Source organism: Siphateles boraxobius, unplaced genomic scaffold (assembly GCF_051911475.1).
Source record: "Siphateles boraxobius isolate OS27281-9 unplaced genomic scaffold, OSU_SipBor_1 1, whole genome shotgun sequence".
Classification (NCBI taxonomy): Eukaryota; Metazoa; Chordata; class Actinopteri; order Cypriniformes; family Leuciscidae; genus Siphateles; species Siphateles boraxobius.
The window spans coordinates 3,897,097-3,919,427 of record NW_027508699.1 but is presented as its reverse complement, the minus strand read 5'-3'; the positions used below and the strand labels follow the sequence as shown (position 1 = coordinate 3,919,427).

General features: G+C 38.3%; 1 protein-coding gene and 1 long non-coding RNA gene across 5 annotated transcripts in view; one reads left to right on the top strand and one right to left on the bottom strand.

Annotated features, from left to right (window-relative positions):
* Positions 1-22,331, top strand: part of phlpp1 (PH domain and leucine rich repeat protein phosphatase 1) — a 55,210-nt gene that overhangs the window by 1,751 nt on the left and 31,128 nt on the right. Inside the window, exons 2-3 of the mRNA XM_077242062.1 lie at positions 20,669-20,865; positions 22,054-22,179. Coding sequence (XP_077098177.1) covers positions 20,669-20,865; positions 22,054-22,179 — 323 coding nt within the window. The remainder of the gene's footprint in view (positions 1-20,668; positions 20,866-22,053; positions 22,180-22,331) is intronic.
* On the bottom strand, positions 1,964-5,574 carry LOC143753295 (uncharacterized). 4 transcript variants are annotated; one of them, XR_013207717.1, is made up of 7 exons: positions 5,524-5,574; positions 5,098-5,238; positions 4,763-4,805; positions 4,511-4,579; positions 3,404-3,505; positions 3,198-3,325; positions 1,964-2,049 (listed from the first exon to the last, which is right to left on the bottom strand). It is a non-coding gene; the product is annotated as an uncharacterized LOC143753295 (long non-coding RNA). The 4 variants fall into 4 exon arrangements; XR_013207732.1 differs by lacking the exon at positions 5,524-5,574 and having other exon boundaries at positions 3,404-3,502; positions 5,098-5,347; XR_013207713.1 differs by lacking the exon at positions 5,524-5,574 and having other exon boundaries at positions 5,098-5,345.

Sequence of the window (22,331 nt, the reverse complement as noted above, 5' to 3'; positions counted from 1 at the left end):
TCCCTTTCAACTTCCTAGAGAAATGTATCGCCCAGTAGTAGTTTTCATTGAGTTGTATTTGTCGATTTGGGAAGAAGTGTCCGCTAAATAAATATATTGTGGCGAGCATCTAAGAAGTGTTTTAGTTCAAGGGATTTGCAGACTTTGGCAGTTTGGCACAAATCTGAGGTTCTGACACTGACAGTCCGGAGGAGACACACGTGAGACTCGTCTTTATCTCAGGAGAAGCAGTTTCAGTCGTTTTAAGAGATCTTTATTTGTGATTGGAATGGCTTTGAATTACTCCTTATACACATTTTGTACTTTACAAATTGCACAAGCTTGTTTTAGAAACACTGAATACGCGTGCATGCAGAAGATTTGACTCCAGAGATCAGCTCGCTGACACTGAGTTCACGTGACGTCACGGTCAGGCACTTTGTTATATGACACGTGCATGTCAAAAATAGTGCTACAACCCTTTAATTATTTACTTACTTCAGAAACCTATGTAACAAATGAATGACTGGTCACACTTTATATTAGGTGTCTCTTTAACTATTATGAACTGACAAAAAATGTTATGCACAATGTGCTTATTGTGTTGTATTGCAAAACACTTGCTGCTATTGCGATGGGAAGGGGGTAAAGTTAGGAACTGGGATAATGGGGCGAGGAAAGGTACAATGTGCAATTATAGATGCGATTACAGGAATGAATTACGTGCAGGTATTTTTTATACAGTACAACACACATTGCATTTATTCAAATGATTAGTTTAGGGCCTTGTTTATACCTGGTATTAAGATGCGCTTTGGTCGATCGGATCACAAGTAGACGAGGCAGACATATATGACTGTTCACACCTGGTGTTTTAATCCGTCTCTTTTGTCCACTTTCAACCACTTCTGTCCTGATTTCTTCGAGGGAAGGGTCTATGGGCGGGTAAATGTATGGACTTTTTTAGATCTTTTGATCTAATGGACAAAATAAGCTTGCACAATTTACATATGAACGTGAAACGAGAAAACAGAAAAACATACGACTAGCAGCAGCTTTGGTTTCTGCTCTGACAGCCATAAGACCAGCCGGACACTGTGAGTGTGTGTTAGAAATGAGGAATCATGAGAGAACTTTGTGCTTGGTACGATTTTCATCTTCAAAACTTGAGTCTTCATCCAAAGTTTAAATCCGTCTGGCTTCCCATAATGTTTACACATTAGGTCAGGTGAGAAGAGAAGACGTTCATTAGTGGCTGTTTGAACACATGAGCGTTTCGACTCCCTCTAGAAGTGATCAAAAGTTGACAAACTCAAAGCATTTTAGACCCCGTTTACTCCTGTATTTAGCGTCGTTCACTCGTGATCTGATCGACCAAAACAGGAGTACACAGTAAAAAACGCAGTGTCAAATTAACACTTAAAGTGTTAATTTTAACACTACTCCGGATCATATATGGTCCCACTCTATCTAGAGTAAAAAGTACACTGTTCGTAGTGTTGAATTTACAGTGTTAATATAGCACCGTACAGTGTAGAAAAATTACACTGCGAGTGTCAAGTGTTACACTTACAATTTTTACACCATGGGGTTTTAACACCCCTGGTGTTGATTTAAATCCATTGGATTACACTATAAGTGTCATTTATAAAGTATTCTGTTCAGTGCAAAAACAATTTACATTATTATAGTGTTAATGTACAAGATCAGACATAAAATCAAGAGTCTTCAGACAGATGTACAAATCCAAAGTTTATTCAACAAATGGGCAAAGTGGCTCCTTTAAAACATATGCCAGATGTGAAAAGGTCAAATTATCACATTCATGAGGAGTTGCAAAGAAAAAGCAAAAAAATAAAAATAAATTAAAAAAGCATAACATCATCTAATTTGCCAAGACATGAACAAATATGACAGGTAGATTTGAACAAGATTGCAGAAAACTACTTGTCGACAGTTGTGTACCATCCATGAATGCAGTAGTAGTATTTGAGTTTATTGCCACCGGCAGCGAGCAGGTATGCTGTGTGGTCGGTTCAATGCAATCAAGGTGTTTTTGTATGCTGGTCTCTGCCAAAGACAAAAATAACAAATCAAAGTCAGCTCTCCAATTGGCCGTCTTTATAGTTTTCCACAATACAGTCAACCCAAATGGCAATATTTTGAGGCAGACGATAAATTCTCTTCTCTTCTATTATATATATATTTAAAAAAAAAAAAAAACTGCACTAAAATTAAACTGAGAGGGGTTATAGCACTTACGTATAGAGGGAATGCGCATGACGTCACAGTAAGCGGAAGTCGCTGCTGTTCCGCTCACTGAGTGGCAGAAAGACTGAGCGGCAGCATTGGTTTTCAGTGTGAATGCTGCGGAAAAACACACAAAACGCGTCTAAAACGGGAAAGAGCTTTGAGACTGACTGTACAACTAGATTTGACAAGAAATATGAGGTATATTTTTACAGACTACCTAAAGCTACAGAACAGAGAAGCAAATAGATAGCTGCAATTCATAGAAACAACTGGACTCCAGGCAGCGAAAGGTGGATTTGCAGTTATCATTTTTGTGTCAATATGCTGGATTTAGTGGTAAAATCATTCTCTATATATTGTATTGTTATATATTGCAGTGACAACTCATCAATCAAATATTTACCACTGTATATTCTGTATAATTTGACATTTTTAAATAAACACTGACAAAAAACTATACAAGTTTTAAGTCTAGACGATATGATGATATATATAACATTGATATAAGTGATCACCTGGATTTAGACCTGCCTATATTGTATATAAAGCGTTCACAGGCAAATTTGCTGTATGTATTTCCCCGGTGTCGAAATCAGGCACATATAAATGTCAGGAAACACGATTCCTGGCTGCATGTTAATATCCATGGATCACTGGATCTTTAGTAAGTTGTAAGGGACACTATATTGAGTCCAATCTTTAGTTTAAACTGATAATCGTTTGTTTTACTTGCGTTTTCGCAGTTTCCCCTATTAAATCCAGTCACGCAGCTGCTCTTCTGCCACTCAGTCCGGCTGAGGGGGCGTGTTCCGGCGGGAAAGTGACGTTAATGCATTCCCTCTATTGTTGTCCTACTGTTAGTTTAACTGCTTCTGTATTGTTCTCATTTGTAAGTCGCTTTGGATAAAAGCGTCTGCTAAATGAATAAATGTAATGTAAATAGTGACAGAAATGCCCAAATTTACCTTTTTGAAGACAACCAGGTGTTTTTCAGCTTGATATGAGCACATCTTTCCAGGTCTCTTGCAGCCTTGTGGTGATGGTGGAATCAAATCAAGGAGGAGACAAATTGATGCAAGATCGCTTCCCCATTCTAAATTACAGATGTGACAACTTCAGCAAAAAATGCATGTGCGCATATAGATAATCTTATTCTGAATTATAGTCTAACCTGAATCATCAGTTTCATCATCTTTCACAACAGATTCTGCAGAGTCAATCAGGTCCTTGAAGCTCTTGGGAGAAGCCTTTCCAGGAACTTAGTTGAGGTCTTCTAACCAAAAATCAAAAAACAAAAAAACATCAACAGTTACATAGCATAATGACAACCCAATCTCTCTCAGTGCCGGGCAGAGTAGTGCCGTTCACACCTGGCATTAACATTCATCTTGGGTGACGCACAAGTGAACAACTCGAAGTACAGGTGTAAACGCCCCCAAGACGCATTGAGATTCGATTGTTCTGATGAGGTCTAGGACACATTCTTTTAATAGAGGGTTAGTTCACCCAAAAATTTTAATTCTGTAATTTACTCACCCTCATGTCGTTCCAAACCCGCAAGACTTTCTTTTGTCTTTGAAACACAAATGAAGATCTTTTTGATGAAATCTGAGAGCTTTCTGTCCCTCCACTGACAGCTACGCAACTACCACTTTGCCGCTTTTAAAAGTTCATAAAGACATCTTAAAACTAATCCATATGAACCAAGCAGTTTAGTCCAAATTTTATTTTTCTTCTGTTTATGTTTTTTGATTAATGTTTATATGTGAATAAAAGTCTAAATTCAATCTATTTATCACAAAGCGATCGAGTCTCTTCAGAAAAATTGGACTAAACCGCTCAATTCATATAGGTTAGTTTTATGAACCATTTATGACCTTTTTGAAGCGTCAAAATGGTAGTTGCGTGGACTGTCAATGGAGGGACAGAAGTCACTCAGATTTAAAATACATTCATTTGAGTTTCGAAGATGAACGAAAGTCTTTCCGGGTTTGGAATGACATGAGGGTGAGAAAAGACAATTTTACACTTTTGGGTCAACTAACCCTTTAACTTTTTGCAGTTTAATATCTTGAATTTACACAATTCATGATGACACATCAATCACTATGCCATTTTGACAATCAAGACAAATCAATCACCAACGACACATGTAAATTCCAGGTCTGAACAAAGGCATTGTGTGGTTGCCCAGTTAGGTTTAGATTTTTCATGTTCATTTGTCATGTATTAAAATTTGTACTGCACATAGAATAAAATATAGGCTAATGATACTCACAATTATGGATTAATCTTAAGCATTCTGTTGCTTTCTTCACTTCTGTTGCAATCTCATAAGAGGAGTTTCCTTCATTCGATTTAAAGACATGTTGTTTAGAATTTATTTGACCCATAATTTGTTAATGTTATTTATAATGTGAACAGAAAATACAGATTCATATTAATAAAATACAGACAGATAAATAGTTAGTACATCATTTATAATAACATGCAGTATGAATTGATAAAGACTGATTTCAAGCTAAAGTACCTGTATGCTCTGCCAGTGCTCACGCAAATACCTGTAAACTGAACTGGAAGACAGGCGGATTTATAGATTAGCTCACTTTTACAATGTTTGAATTTAACTGTCATAAAAAAAAAACTTGATGGTAGGAAGTTTGTGTCTTGACGCAGATATGACGACATGATATTCAGTGCTGCTAAGAACAAGTAACATAGAGATTAAGTTATGTCATTCACACTTAACGTTAAACATTGACTGCGTTAATAATGCGCATGCGTCACGAAAACGGAATGGTTAACGTTTTAATGTATAACACAGCTACTTTTATACACACAAAACAAATATATAAAATGTATTACCATTTTAAGAATTCTCTCATCTGCGCAGAAAAAAAGCCCAAATAGTGCTGCTTCAGACCTCCTCATCAGCTTCAGTGCCAGGCTCGTCGTAAACCCAGGCCTCGGCGCGACTGGAGGCGGGAATGCTTACTTTCATGAAGGCTGTCAACAAACCAAAATGAAAGAAGCTAAATATATATACATAACAAATTGTAAGCACATTCCAACAAATGTATTTTAAAAGTTTGAATTAAATCGGCATGAGAAATGTTTTCTTCTTTTTTCTTCTGTACATCTCTGCATCTCATTAACTTGACGAGCTTCCTTAATCCATACAAAAACGCGCAATTACTCATTTCTAAATGTGTTCACCACCATAGTTTACTAAAAATGTTAATAAATGCATTTACTATTTAATTTTAGAAAGAGAAAAGCAATTCAACCTACCGTCTCGGTCGCATGAAGATAAAATGGCGTTGTCGTCTTGCGAGGCAGCAGCAGCAGCAGTCATCGAGGGGCGGAGTCAATATAATTCGGCGCGGTTTTTTGCACTTTCAGTGTAAAAATAAAATTACACTACGTAGCACCCTGTAATTACACTGAAGAGGAGTACTTTTTAACATTGTAGATTGTTAATTTAACTCTTTAGGAATTTATAACTTTTAACACTGGAATTTTTACACTGCCGATTTTACTGTGTAAACAAGACCTAAATGTTACTATATAATAGTTAAAGGCACTTAATATAATTTTGGAAAGAATAACCTTGCAAATTTAAACTTACTGAAGTGTTTACAAACTTTAAAAACACATGCTGTAAAGTTAGCATGAGTTGATGTGTTGTCAGTGATCCTATATGATAATCGAATGCCAAACATGACCCTGCAGTAGCGGTCCTTAAAACTTCAGCAGCCGTAAGAACAACATCATGAACTCACAAAGATTCTCCATGTTTATCTTCCCATGGATCTCTCTCTCTCTCTTACTCTCTCTCTCTCTCTCTCTCTCTCTCTCTCTCTCTCTCTCTCTCTCTCTCTCTCTCTCTTACTCTCTCTCTCTCTCTTACTCTCTCTCTCTCTCTCTCTCTCTCTCTCTCTCTTACTCTCTCTCTCTCTCTCTCTCTCTCTCTCTCTCTCTTACTCTCTCTCTCTTACTCTCTCTCTCTCTCTCTCTCTCTCTCTCTCTCTCTCTCTCTCTCTCTCTCTCTCTCTCTCTCTCACTCTCTCTCTTACTCTCAATCTCCCTCCCTCTCTCCCTCCCTCTCTCTCTTTCTCTCTCTCTCTTACTCTCAATCTACCTCCCTCTCTCTCTCTCTCTCTCTCTCTCTCTCTGTTACTCTCTCTCTCTCTCTCTCTCTCTCTCTCTCTCTCTCTCTCTCCTTTCTCTCTCTGGTAATAAACATGGCAGCGTTCTCTGCTCCCACGGATGCACATGACATGGCCACAAAAGCATTGTGAGCCGCTCTTGTAGTTTGGACGGCGCTCTTGTTCCGGTCTGTTCATTATCATTGAAATGAAAGGCTGAATGCTGTGTTGGTGCAGTGGAGGGTGAAGAGAGAGGGGCTCGGGATATTTAGATGCTGTTCACCCGGCCTGTTCTTGGCTCGCGCTCCCTTTACCGTCTCACGCCAGCGTCCATTGGCCCGTCGGCCAACAGTGGGGCTTCAGGAAGCGCTTTCATTCATGCCGCTGAGAAAAACAGGGCTGTGAGGAACACGCATGGGGGAAGGAAAGGGCTGTGGGAGCAGGAGTGGATCTTAGCAACTGTTGGAGCGGTTGTCTTAGGGTTAAGAGCTGATTTAATATGAGCTGCAGACTTTTACAGTGTTAACCAGAGACTACACTCACTTTAACCCTATAAAACCTACTGTGTCGTATTTGATGCGCACGTTTCTAAAGCCTCTGAATGATCAAAATGTTGCTGAAAAACCTCTTGCACACATTCTGCTGCTTCATGCCGTCTGTCGTCTGATTTGATAGTTTATACGTTTTTAGCAAGTAAAAGGCATTTTAGTATAACTGTACAAATGAAATGTCCACCACTTTCAGTCTTTTTGCTGTGAAATCTTTTTTTTTGTAAAGATTTTTATAAAGCAAACATAAGAATAACTTTGATGTTGTGATTTCAAGATGAACACACACTGGACTGAAGCAACTTAGCTTTACTTTTGTCAGACATCCATCCGTCTTTTGAGGAACGTTTCATTTGTTCATCTCTCAATCGCTGTTGTATTGCATTGCATTATAAGTTTGGAAACTGCAGAGCTTTGATCATAAACCTGAACATTTACATTACATCTTAGTAATACATATTATTGGGAACTTATTATAGTATTGGGGGGGGGGGGGGGGGGGGGGGAGTTATAAAAAAATAACTCTATGAAATTAAGAACATTTAAGTGTCCGGGCATGGAAAAGGTATGATAGTCGATAATGATACGGATTATCTCTGGAGCTTGTCTCTGTTGAGCCTGACGTAAAGGTCTGGGATCTTGGCAGATGTTGGCTAGATTAAAGCTCATGTGATGAGGATTAATGGCCGGTCACCTGATTAGACCTGTCAATCATCACTCTGAGTCTGCGGTCAGTATAACGTACAGTGTTTCCCTCATTCCTGGCATTGGTTCAGACTCTCCGAAGTCGCGTTCCCTCGTTCCCTCCCCCGTCTGAAGGCATGTGAAGTGTGTACTCAGACTCTTCGGGAATGTCAGGCATGTACGGCTCACTGAAGTGTGTATTACATCATGTTACATCAGTCTAAGTAACTTTTTATACTGTAGATCTGTCAAAAAAAAAAAAAACATGGTGCATGATCATGAATGATATGATAAATGACTGATGACTATGAAAATAATTGTTTCCTGAAGGCTAATTTGTATTTCATTGAGTTGAATTTTCTTAAAGTCATGTCATGGTTTCTATGAGATATGACTGATAAAGCAGAAGCGCTTACAGGATTTTTGTCAACCTGTTAAACAACTTTGTTAGATTATTAAACATACAATATCTAAGGGCTCTGAACCGGTTCAAGAAACGTAAACGAATGACATTTTTATAGGAACATAAACAAAAAATGAAATGAAGTTTCATTTGAAAAAGGAAGAACAAGTTCAGACTTTTTGTCGCGTGACTTGACGCCTGCATTCTGTCACCAACGGGTGCAGATATGCAAAACTATTTAACTGATAAAGTCGTGGCAGCGTTGACAAGAAGTGTCTGTGCACTTGAAAGTTGTGCTTATATATACGTCTCTGTATCGTATGTGTGTGTGCAAGAGCGGTAGAGATTGTGAAACATCATCCCAATGAATTGAACAGGTTATTCATACTTTGCACGTGACGTCACAAGTACTGGTTGGCGGGCAAGAACGTCGTTCTCTAGCAACGAAACCCAGTAAACTAATCAAGGATCTTGCCAGTACGTCGCCAGTTTTAATATACAAAAGTTGGTGTTTTGAGGTGTAACGACATGCCAGATAGTTGTTGTGCGATTAGATGCACTATTATTCAGCATAATCGGGTTAAGAACGTGCATGTAAACGCGCTCATTCCCCGAAAGTGAAAGTAGAAACGGACTGAGCTTTCAGCATCTGTCGCTGCATTAACGCCGCGTTCTCTCAGAGGGGACAATGGATATAACGGTATAGCGGCGACTATCTTAATTTACTGGCTTAATATTTCTCTTGTGGACCTACATTAATGACAGTAAAAAATTAGAAGATTATTTCTTTTTAAACAAGTTTTTGAAGCTGCTTTTTATTTTCACAGATGGCAGAGTTGTGCTGTTCGTGAACTAAAGACTGCTATTTTGTTTCCATAGCACATTAACAAAACGTTTAATGACACTAATTACACTAAAAACAATATAATTACTAAATATTAATAATCACTAAAATGACATAGAGTTCGGGCTCGTTTTCTCATTTTAGTGATATTATTAATATTTAGTAATGTTTTGTTAATGTGCTATGGAAACAAAATAGCCTCACTATATAATTGATTGTAGGCTAGTATTGGAAATTTGCCGTTTTTTCAGCGTTTGTTGACCTCCAGGTATCCATGGTAACGTTAGTCACGTGACTGCAAAGTATGAATTAACTGTTTTCCAGCCTGTTATCTGATTTAATTAAATCCACCAACCCTGTGATAGGTTGTTATGTGGTGTGAGACCCCTATGGGCCTGCTTTACTAATGTTTCAGGAACTCACAAACCAAAGCATCGTGTGTTTACGGTCGTGCGAATATACTTGTTGTATTCTGCTAGTTGAGTCCCTTTTTAATGATATATGACACAAGTCTGTTATGTCAGCAAATTTATAAGCACTTGTTAAAGTGATGGTCATATTCCCTGTATTCACTGTAAAGCCAAGCTTCTAAAACATAAACCAACATTTGTGCCCGCTTCAGATATCTATCTATCTATCTATCTATCTATCTATCTATCTATCTATCTATCTATCTATCTATCTATCTATCTATCTATCTATCTATCTATCTGTCTGTCTGTCTGTCTGTCTGTCTGTCTGTCTGTCTTCAAAAATTTAGCTTTAAATGTAGTTGACACAGAACAGAATGCATTTTTCCATCCCACTGCACTACTTTTCATGTTTAATTGGTATCTCTCTGTTGCGGTCTCTTCACCAACACATACTCACTCTGTCTGTTACGTAACTGTGTTAGTCTCGTGACGAACATCTCGACCCACTCATGCACGTGTGTGTGTGTGTGTGTGTGTCATGTACACACACTGTGTCATCCTGCTCTTCATCACTCTCACACATCTCATTTTCTACACTCAAAAGTTTTTTTTTATACAGTTTACAGTGTGTGTGTGTGTGTGTGTTCACTCTTCACTAGCTATATGTGTGCACTAATTTCGGAGTATGGGTTGCCATGCGTGTCCTTCACACGTCACTTTCACATTTCAGAAACTATTGCTGCAGTGTTTCCCGAGTCAGTACAGTACAGACATGTACAGTGTGTCTCATAAAAAGGTTGTAGTTTGTTCTGAGCTCCAGCGGTTTCTTCAGTCCTGTTGTGTAGCATTAATGTGACTGTGGGCTACAGGTGATTTCTCTCACTCTCTCTATTAATGTCATGAAAACACACTCCTTACACCTTATATTTACAACTTTACCTCTTCATAAACTAAAAAATCCAAATTAGCTGTGATATGAAAGCATTTTCACTTATGATAAAATTAAGAACTCAATATTTTATTTAATTTACTTACTGTAACAACTTTGAAAGACCTTTATGTTTTTGGTGATGTCTTTTTAAAGCATGCATTATCTTTTCTGTTTCGAACTAGCAAGAAAGGGGGGAAAAACACCAGAAAAAAATTCACAAAACCCACAATATTTAATAATAAATGATTAAAACAGCCTGCACATCAACACTCTGCTGTCAAGCCAGAATCATTTCTTTTAATGGTTAAAGTGTTCCTTCATCGTGACCAGCGCGCAGTGGGCCGGTCGAGGCTCAGATGGTGTGTGTGTGTGTGTAACTGCTGTATATAGAGTACACAACGTGTGTCTGCGGGCATCTGAAGGCACTGGGTGTCATCAATATAAATGCAGTGTAATTGCGACTGTCCTCGTACATCCATCATACCACCTCTGATGCTTAACCTTAGTTCAGGCATAATTGTTTTAGCGCCTTTTTCCCTATCACATATTTAGTAATCATCATAAATTACTAATTAGATATCATTTAAAAGGTTTATAAAAAGACAACAGCCTTAGGTCTGTATTCCAAAGCCATGTGAGTTTAGATCTTTGCTCAGAAAGAGCAAATACACAAAATGTCTGAAATTAAATATGCAATCATTTGATGCGATATTTAGATTTAAAATTCATTAAATATGAGTTAGTCATTTGATGTGACTACATGCATGTCTGTGTATTTATATATATATATATATATACACAAAATAATTAGACACAGTACACGCACACATATTATGTAAACACAAACGTTTATTTTGGCTAATCGTGATTAATCGTTTCAAAGCCCTAAAAACGCACATGAGCTGACACAGATCAGGACAGGTATGGACAGTCACTGGTATGGACAGTCACTGCTGATCTGAGGAAGCTCGCTGAATAAAGACTCGAATTTGGGTCTGTTCCTCGCAAACATATGGATTCTAAAGCCGGATGCACACTGTGCGATTTGCGAAGTCCTTTACGATTGTTGCTTGTCAGCCTGTACTAACATGATCCTCGCTGAAAGTCATGTCATACTGTAAGATCTCTGTTGTCATTAATGTCAGACTGTACGACAGCCAAGAGCTATGAGCTGCATTGTCCTACACGCGGATTGCAATGGTGGCTACGAAGAAATCTCTAAAGTTCATTTTGGTCATGGCTTGTCGTAAAAAAACACGAAGACAATTTGACGGTCGTAGGAGAAGTCACCGCAGGACTGAGTCTCAAATCTTCTGACACTGCCAGAATTGCGTCGGCGGTAAAATTTGATCGCAACGGTCATTAATCGGCTGTCGGTGAACACGTCAATCTAACGATCAAAGACTTTAGATTTTAGCCTAGGATCAGAGGAATCTTTTATAGGTCTTGCAAAATTGATCTCAGACGGCCAAATCGTGGCCAAAATCGTACAGTGTGAAGTGAACCCGGCTTAAAGATGTGGATTACTTTGGTGAATTTTTGTGCGTTTTTTTTTTTCCTTCTTCTAATTTTATGTTTTTTGGTCGGCCACAGCGTAGGAGCATACTGAGAAAATGCTTTTAGGGTCCCATGGCTAACAAAATAAATATTACTCAATAAACAATGGTTAAAGGGATAGTTCACCCAAAAATTTAAATTCTGTCATTGACTATTCAGCCTCATGTCATTCCTAGCCCCCGTAAGACCTTCGTTCATCTTCGTAACATCAAATCGAATTCAACAATTTCTTCTCGTCTGTGTCAGCCAATGATGAGCCGGCAGTCTGACGTAGCACTCGAAGCGCTGCACTGTATTTACAATGTAAACTGTGTAGGAGATCTGACACAAACGAGAAGAAATTGTTGAATAAAGTCTATTTTTGTTTTTTGCGCACAAAAAATATTCTGGTCACTATTTTAACGATGTCTTTACTACCTTTCTGGGCCTTGAAAGTGGTAATTTAATTACTGTCAATGGATGGACAGAAAGCTCTCAGATTTCATCAAAATATCTTAATTTATGTTCCGAAGATGAACGAAGGTCTTACGGGTTTGGAACGACGTGAGGGCGAGTAATTAATGACAAAAATTTCATTTTTGGGTGAACTATCCCTTTAAACAATTACAGAAATGATATTCATTTTAAGTGTTTAAAGTGTAGTCTTGTTTAACATTATGTAATCCTTCTAAAAAAGTTTGCAGCGGAAGTCGCAGAACCGAGTGAAATGTTTTAATTTCATATATGTAGATGAGTTAACTGCGTTTAATGACTGAAAACATGTCATTGATATGACAATTAAATACGATAGAATCAAAATATTAATGCCACGAATTTAATATTGAAAAATAACGATTCGTACACATTTGTAAGTCTAAAATGTGTACATATGTAAATAATTTTACGTTTTAGTGCTGTCAATATTGTACGTTTCAGTGTGTATGAAAACGTAAGTAAATGTACATGTGGTAGAACCACACTTTACGTAAAAATACACAAGAATACTAATGAGACCACGTGGCACTCTCAGACATCAGACAAACTGGAGACCATTACTAAATATGGGAAAACAGAAACCGTGCTGACACTGTAGGCACAACAAGAACGTCTTTTAACTTATCAGGTATATTCGCCTTTTTAGATAGCGCTGCTTATCTGAACACAGTCTGTTTATCTTGGCACAGTAAGATGAATATAGTGGCACTTTACTGGACCGATCCTGACCTTTAACCGCTACGGCACTCATACGGCACTCATTTAACCGCTACGGCACTCATACGGCACTCATTTAACCGCTACGGCACTCATACGGCACTCATTTAACCGCTACGGCACTCATACGGCACTCATTTAACCGCTACGGCACTACGCTACTGCACATCATTCCTATATCATTTACACAGTGTGAAACAGTTTAGCCACCATCCAACAACCAATCATAAACCGAACAGTGCTCACCTGATCAAATGTTCAAATCGAGAGTCATGTGAGTTGCAGTGATGATAGTCTTGTTCATTTCTGTTTGTGCATCGTTTTATTGCCCATCTGCACTTCAGATCATCCTTCATGTGGAATCACTTTCTAAAGATCACTGAACTTTATCAGTACCATATCAGACACTGGCGACTGATCTGCATGCAGAAAATGCTCTACCTTTCATCATAACCTCAACAAATTTCCTGATTGCATTTAATAACAGTCTGTCAATCCAGTCGTAGTTCTGTGTTAGTGTTTTAATTTCTGCTGCCAGTGTTCAGGCCAAGAGTTACAACATATAGGACCTAATACACATCATCACATCTTAGATTTAGTTATATAATAAATCGTTTTTTGCACATATTTCTCAGTAATAATACAGTGCAATTCATATGTTTGGTAATATAAAGTTAAAGCAGTGTGGTTGATGAAACTAGGATTTGTGTTGCAAGCACTGAAGTCACATATTGCAGAAGATCTGACTCTATTTATGCGCAAATCCTCTGGACAGACGACACTGTCGCTCTGAACATCTGGATCTTTCTGAAGAGTCCCGAACTAGCAGGAGTTTCATTAGTCTGCATTAGTCTCCTGGTGGCGGGACGTCCCTTGACTCTTGAGTTTGAAGCATAGCTGCGAGTGAGAACGGTGAACTCATCTGAATGAGCTGAAACCAGACAGTGCTTGCTTTAAATTAGTTTTTGTTTCATGTTTTATTAAGGGATCCCTTCACAAAAGTGCCACATAGACTCCAAGAACCTAAAAAAACAACATGATATATAGTACAAATACAGTTTGTGAACGTACTGAGTGCTTACTCAATAGAGTGGTCCAGGGACGACGTGTTTTTGTAGGCCAAACCCCATAAACGAGTTAGCATTTTAGCACTACCTACCTAAATAACTACATTCTTGCCTAAAAAACTCTTCTACATTCTGTGACACAACAACAATAAGCCAGTATTTGTTATTTTATATTGGTTTACAGTGGTTCAACTTCTCTGTGAGAAATCCTGCAAGCGGAGTGATACAAACAGTGATACGGTCCCAGTGCTGAAACTGGGGAATATCGCACAGCTTGAAAAGGCTCTCGGCCAATCAGATTCGAGAACCAGAACGAACTGTTGTATAAAGACTGTTATAGAATACGGATCACGGTTGTAAAAAACGAAACGCTGTATGAACGCAACCGTATTAAGCAGCGCTGCCAAACTAGCCATTAGCATGTGCTGCAGAGTTTTGTTTTGTGTGAAACATGATTAGTGATGAACATTAACAGTGCGTGATCAACGTAATCGATTTTGGTTGACGCGTCAGTACTAATTTTTAAGTGAACAAAGTTATTTGCTTATCTACAGTAGGCTATATAGTTCCCTGCTTCGATGTTACAGCACTTTTTATTTTATTTTATTTTTTACGTTTATGATTTATTATATATGTGAATTCACTTTGAGATTTTTGAGATTTCACGCAACAACTGTCTTTCTGTCCGGAGCATAACATTTCAGAGAACTGATATTTCACTTCATATATTTCACTTCAGATATTTCACTTCAGATATTTCATTTCAGTTTTTAACAGTTTTATAGGCCTTGTGTTTTATGACATTTTTTTATTTAGTCTTTTCTGTTCTGAAAAAAAAAGAAGGCTTTTGAACAACACTTTATTTTTGTGTGGACTATCCTGTCAGAAAATAAGCGAATAGTTTTAAATAAGCTAATAATTTTGCTGTATGACTGGTTTTACAGGAGTATGGATTCATTATTATGGGGTTGAAACTGCTTAGAGATCGCTTTGCGTTTTAAATTATTCTACTATGTAGCTCGTGAACGAGCTCAACTCATTCATTCTTTATCAGTAGCTATTAGTCTATTAGTCTGCAAGGTTATTTCCATGCTGTTGGTTAATGTTCAACTGCAGGTTTGTCCTTCAACATCAATTTAATTAAGTCTATGAGAGATTTATTTTTCATATTAATTTTTGGTTACGCTTTATTTCAACGATCCTCTTTAGATATTCTACTAACTTTGAGTAACTTTGCAATTACATGTCAACTTATTGTACTAACTCTTACCTGTCAGTTACTTCTAGTTCGTAAAATGTCTAGTGCACCATCAAAATAACATTTTAACAAGTTGTTTTTTTTATTGCAAAGAAGAAACAGCCCTGCATTTAAAATACAACAAAAAACAAAATAAGTACAAAGAGGTAAACAAAAGAAATATCAGTCTGTACTTAAGAAATGTGTTATTCTTACTATTATGAGTTTAAGAGATTTTACATTTTGCGAATTTTCAGAAAGAAAGATGTCAAATCTAGGTAAAGTTTTGAGAAATTGTTCTTGTGAATGAAAAATTTCCAGTGCAGAATGAAGAAATTAGCAATAAGTTCAACAACGGTCAGAAAATAAATATCTTTCAGTGAAAAGTTTAGATCACTTTTAAAAAGGGGATCAATTGAATCGATATTTTCAGGTGGCATTGTTAGATTGGATAATCATCTGATAATCTGAATTTGCCATACATTAACTTTTATTTATCGGATGCCTCTGGTTATGAGCTCAGTCGTGTGTTTGTCTTTTTACTGTCTAAAGGATTTTCAGTATGGAGGCATCGGCTCTACGAAGCTTTGGTCAGATTGCGTACTGCATCTGTTGGTGTGCCGAAGTTCTCCAGAACCTGTCACTCATAGTCACGAGCCTTTTAAAACTCCTGAAAGAAATTATTCAGGAGTTTTTAGCCCCAATATGTCATACAGGCGTTTCTCCAGTGCATTAGAGCGCACGAGCAGAACGTGGACAAATATAGCCTGGACACACACCCTCTTCTGCTTTGTGCCGGATATCCAGAGCCCTGGATCTGCCCAGCCACTCGAAACAGGATGAGGTGTGTAAACTCTTGGAGTTATCCTTAGCGCTGGGAGACAAGTCAGTGGGACGTCCCATTTACTGCGGCATGAATCACTGTCAGCAATGCAGAAAATTCATATGGATTATGGGACTCACTTCAGCGACCGGGTCAATCCAGCGCGTACGCTGATAGGCGCTAATTTCAAACACGTCAAAGGTTTTCTGTTTACAATAGGCATGCATGATATATCGGCAACCATACCGCTATCGGCCAATAATATGTTCATTTTTAATGTTAGCTTATTGCCCCAAAAAGTAAATTTGGTCCATATATTAAAGCCCGGATTATTTCCTTCAGCTGAGACATTTCAGATGCGCACTGTTCACAACATGAGGGTTATGAACTTCATGAAATATGATTGAAATCCATTTTGAAAAGAAAAAATACAAAGTGCAATATGTGCAGCGCACATGCAGTCTGTCATATAGGCTACGTAAAATTATAATGAGAACATCGCTGTAAAATAATGTTGTGAGTTCTTTGTACACCTGTGTTTTAGCATGTGCTTGTTGTTACACCTTCATGACACAGTTCACTCGTGCATTAGCAGCCTTTTGTTTTGTGCTATTGGTAGTTGTAATATTTTGTTTATTTTGTGGGTGTACACACACATCTCATGTGGTGGTCATCTTCAGCTTCAGCGCATGCAGCAAACAGCAATGCACGACATTAATAACTATGATTGGGACTGTCATATTACTTATCATTATAAGGAGAACGCTATTGTAATAAAGCATTGTGAATTCTTTATTCATTGTGTAGTGTCCGTGTTTCAGCGCTGTTACAGGAAGAGCGCATCCACAGCAGGAGTTACACATTCTGACTAGCTCGTAACTTGCATCAGGTTCACTTGTGCAGATTTAAGTTGTAATGTTATGCTTAATTTGTATAAATATCTGCTTAATCTCATGTAGGATGTTTCGTTGAGTTAAATAACCCACTAGCAAAGCTCTTCAGTTTACAGGTGTTTATTCAGCTAAATTAAATATTCACCCTAAATTAAATCTGTTCGTAATATAAAGCGATTGTGACTCTTTAGAGAGTTTTGATTTTTGTTGGGGTGAAATATAGTGTAATATACCTGCCAGTTGTTCTGTTACCTGTAATGTGTATCTTTGTTTTTCATTGTACTACTACTGTAACTTTTCATTTTACTTTTTTAATGCAATGTTTATTTAACTGAACAATTTAAAGACTGCATGCTGTTTTACTGTATTACTTACTTAGTTATTAATCATTAATAGCATTAAAAAATGAACTAATTTCGTTTATTTAATACATTATATTTTCATTTAGTTAAATAAAAATAAAAAAACATAATTCCTAAAGTTTTTGTTATGTACCAAAGTTGTTGCAGAGAACTGAAAAGTGAGTATTGAGACCGACTGCTGAGATGTTGGTACCGTGACGAGTGATATAACCCTAGTTCAGGGTGAATGTCAGTCAGAGACGAGCAGGAAGGGCTGTGGTTTCCTTTCGCCCATGAAAAAGCACAACACACCTAAATCATGCTTAAGATCCATGTGTGTGTGTGTATACATCTATATATATATATATATATATATATATATATATGGATATCTATATGTATATATACACACACATGGATCTTAAGCATGATTTAGGTGTGTTGTGCTTTTTCATGGGCGAAAGGAAACCACAGCCCTTCCTGCTCGTCTCTCTCTCTCTCTCTCTCTCTCTCTCTATATATATATATATATAAATATATATTAAATATAGCATCAAGATTGGCAGGAATCTCTTTTTTTACTTCTATTATTTCCTTCACTGTAACAGGTCACCAGAGATAACTGTGCAACTAAAGCTTTTGAGTGAGATTATGATCTGATCAAGTAGCTGGCCATTTTTTCACAACAGCAATAGAAGCCTTCATGAATACACTGGTGTAATAACTGTGTGTTCACCAACATGAAGCTGATCCTGCAGACGGTCACTTACCCCACTACTGCACATCAGTGTCTGTCTTCCTTGAAGGAAGTCATGTTCTTCTGCAGATCTTAGGTGTTGTTGTTTGTGTTTGATAAGACTGGGTGTGTGTGTGTGTGTGTGTGTGTGTGTTTGTTGTGAAAGCTCTGCTGATGGTGGTGCTGTAAAGTGTGCTTCAGCGCTCCATGTGCTGTGTGTACCGTGGGGTCCTGACACACATACTGTACCACTGCTGCTTCTGGGTCAGATCTCGCTTGCTCCGTCTCTGAGGCGAAAGCAGAGATGTTGCTGCGAAGTTAGTCAAGAACATGCATAACATATTGTACATTTGTATCTCTATGGCGGATGTAAACTCAGTCCATATGGAGCATTGCTGAATTATTCAAAGAATCTGTGAAGACGACTCTATTCTACTTACTGCTTATCTGTTGTCTTGTAGGCTACTGACTGCTGGATTGTGCTCTTTCTAGCATCTAGCTACTGCTTAATTGTAGGAATGGGTATTTTTGTCTCTTTTTTTCTCATTTGTGTCTGTCATGGAGATAATGCAAATATTTTAAGACTGTTATGGAAAGTAATGTTGACAAATAAAAGTATGACATGAAAACATGTCTATGAAAACATAAACATATGACTAGAAAAAATAACACTGCTAGATTATGATGCATCAATGTTTAAAAAAAAAAGAAAGAAACTGACCGTCTCAAATAACCCAGTTAGTAATATCGGGCATTGCATTTGAGCTGAAACTTTGAATAAACTAACGCTAACCAATCAGACCTCAGGTACCGTCCAAAATGCCACAATAACCAATCAGAAAATTGACAAGTATATTTTTTTAAAGTCAAGGGTGATCATCGTTTTCATGATCGATCATCGTCACGTCCGAGTACTCGAGTTTTCTTCCTGCTTTACAAGGTATTGTAGGCCAGCTCAAAGCGTCTGGATCCCCCATGACGTTCTTCCCCGCGGTTTTTTAAACACATTTTTGAGGTGATTGGGCCGACAGTTCAAATGATTATGAACACCTGAAACGGCTATGACATGAAGCATGCCATTGTCCATCCACTTCTCAAAAAGCCAAACTTAGACCCGACAGTTCTGACTTATTTTAGGCCAGTCTCAAATCTTTCTTTTATATATCTACAATTTTAGAGAAAATTGTGTTTCACCAACTAACAGAGCTTTCTGAATAAAAAGCATTTCAATCAGGTTTTGGGATAAACCGTTCCACTAACAGCAGTGGTAAAAGTTCCGACACGATTGACCTCTGATCTCTCGTTTGGAGCGCTGGGTGGGCATTCAGGGAAGTGAGCTTTAATTATTTAAGCTAAAAGCTTATAAATTCATCTTTTATTCTCCTTGAATATGCTTCCCCTGGGGGTCGATTTTTAAGAAACACGGCATCTCATTTCACTGTTACGCTGACGGTACCCAAATCCTTTCCCCCTGGGATCAAATAACATTTTGTTTTGTTACTCTGTTGGCTTGTCTAGTGGATGTAAAGGCCTATATGTAATGTCCATAAATCTTCTTCCCCTGAATGAAGGCGAAACTGAATTAGTTTTTGAATCTTCAGAAGCTGCTATCTCTCCTTGCTTAAATTTTGGCCATTTGTCTCTGTGTGTGAAACCACTAGTGAAGAATTTGGGTGTGTTTGTCGACAGATTAGCATGGTAGTCATAACCTTTTTTTTTTCTCAGAGTCCTAGCTAAAGTAAAATCATTTCTTTCTTTTAAGGACTTAGAAAGGGTGATTAATGCTTTTTTCAACAAGGCTTGACATTTGTAATTCCCTTTATATAGGTATTAACAAAGCATCTCTTAACCGTCTGCAAATGGTACAAAATACAGCAGCTACAGGCACCTTACAACGAGAGCACATCCCTCCTGTTCTGACCTCTCTGCACTGGCTCCCAATTCTTTACAGAATTGATTTTAAAGTTGCTGGTTTTTAAATAGCTCCCGTATATATTTCCGATTTATTAGGCTATCTGTTCACAATCCTGGAAGGTTTCTTAGGTCATCCAACCAGAGACGGTTAAATGTTCCTCGGGCTAGACTGAAATCGAGAGGAGATCGAGCGTTTGCCGTTGCTGCACCGAAACTTTAGATGAGCAAACTCAAAACCTATCTATTTTCTTTGGCTTTTAATTGTGATTTGTGCCGTGTCTGGTCTGTTCTGTCATTTATGTTGTACATGTTGACGATATTTGATATAGTGTATAGAACCTTGGTCAATAATTGTTGTTTTTAGTGGTGCTACAGTACATATAGCTGAGTTAAGTTGAGTTAAGAGTACTCGTGCCCATCCCTACTTAATTGTAATCTTTACTAATACTGACTCTTAATAATACTGGCTGCTTAATTACACTCATTACTGGTAGTGACTACTGAACGTCACTCCATATTTTCTAGTTCTGACTGCTGAAATCTGACCTTTACTAGAAATGACTGTTAGTAATTTTGACTGATAGTAATTGACTTCCCTCAGTTAATGTCCTGTGTCGATCAGTGCAGTGAACTGGGATGTGCATCTGAAGCTGCACTGGATATGTTGAGTAGAGAAGTCAGGCTCATATCTGTCTCTGTTTTGCAGGAAAGCCTCACAGCATCGAGAGCTCGGAGCGCATCCAGCTCTCCGGGACGTATAACGTACGCAAAGGAAAGCTGCAGCTGCCGGTGAACCGCTGGAGTCGACGGCAGGTGATTTTATGTGGCACCTGTCTCATGGTCTCCTCGGTGAAGGCCAGCCACACGGGCAAGATGCACATCCTGCCACTGATCGGAGGAAAGGTACTGAACCCAGGCTTATCATTCGGAAGAACGTTTGTCCCAATAGGGCTGCACGTTTAAATGCAATTTCCATGTAATCGCACTTAAACCGATTTGGCTTATCGCAATTTTGAAAGGCTTCTGCGAATATTATTATTATTTTTTTTTATTTTTTTTATTTTTTATTGTATGCGCAGCTTGTCATTGATGTACGGCTCTGTAAACGCTCTGACAGCACCGTGAGTTTGACTCACTTATACTTGAAAAAGCAACACGTGTCGAACTTCTTTCCGAACATGAGGAAGCGTTTATGAACCTCTTATCCAACAAAAGACAAAATTTAATAACATTTTTTTACTCCAAACTCACTTCATAATGACAGTTGAGCTCATCCTTCTGTGAGATGATGCCCGATTGGGATTTCCTGGAATGATGTGTGTTATCAAACTTCTGGGAGGGGCATATTTGGTGTGTGTGTGTGTGAGACGCCCTCTGGTGATCAGATGGAGCAGCGTTTACTACCGATCAGCCGCTGCACTGACAAGCTGCGCATTAAATAATCACAGCCTTTGCCAAATCGCGTGCGGTTTCATTGCGATTAATCGTGCAGCCCTAGTCCCAAACCAATGATCCTACAGTCACCCCTCCTGAAGTGCACTGGACAAGAGGATTGATATTCTACAGCATTTTGACAGTATGCAGGGCTTAAAATGATTGATCAGAACTGAATGTCCACATAGACCGTGGTGTAAGTCAATTTAAATGTTTTATGTTGGACCTTGTTCAGTATAAATATAATTAAAATAAGCAAGGGATGTTTAAGGTGACTTCAATATTCACAGAGTTAAGATCCTAGTTACTTTAACAACGAGCAACACTTAAAACAAGAGTTCAGTGAAAGGACACACATAGTGGACATTGGTTAGAGAGTTGTAAAGTTTTATAGTGGTTTTGAGAGTTGATGAAGTGCTAAACAAAAAGAGGTGTGTTTAAAGTCTCGTACTCTGTCGGTGTTCATTTATGTTCTAGACTGCTAGTCTAAACACTGAGTGATGTCTGCCACATCAAGCATCTCTGCTGTTGCTCATAGTTTGAGTTCTTGATGTAAACAGACCTCTGACAGTAATGAAGGTGATGTGTTTTCCCCCCACTGCATGGCGAGCATGTCTCGTTCATGTGTAAGTTTGAGTGTGTTTGTGTTGTGTTCAGGTGGAAGAGGTGAAGAAACACAGTCACTGTTTGGCCTTCAGCTCAGCGGGACCTCAGAGTCAGACCTACTATATCAGCTTCGACAGCTTCACTGAACACCTGCGCTGGCACCGGCAGGCTGCTAAGGTGTGTGTGTGTGTGTGTGTGTGTGTGTGTGTGTGTGTGTGTGTGTGTGTGTGTGTGTGTGTGTGTGTGTGTGTGTGTGTGTGTGTGTGTGTGTGTGTGTGTGTGTGTGTGTGTGTGTGTGTGTGTGTGTGTGAGAGAGACTGCCTCTATCC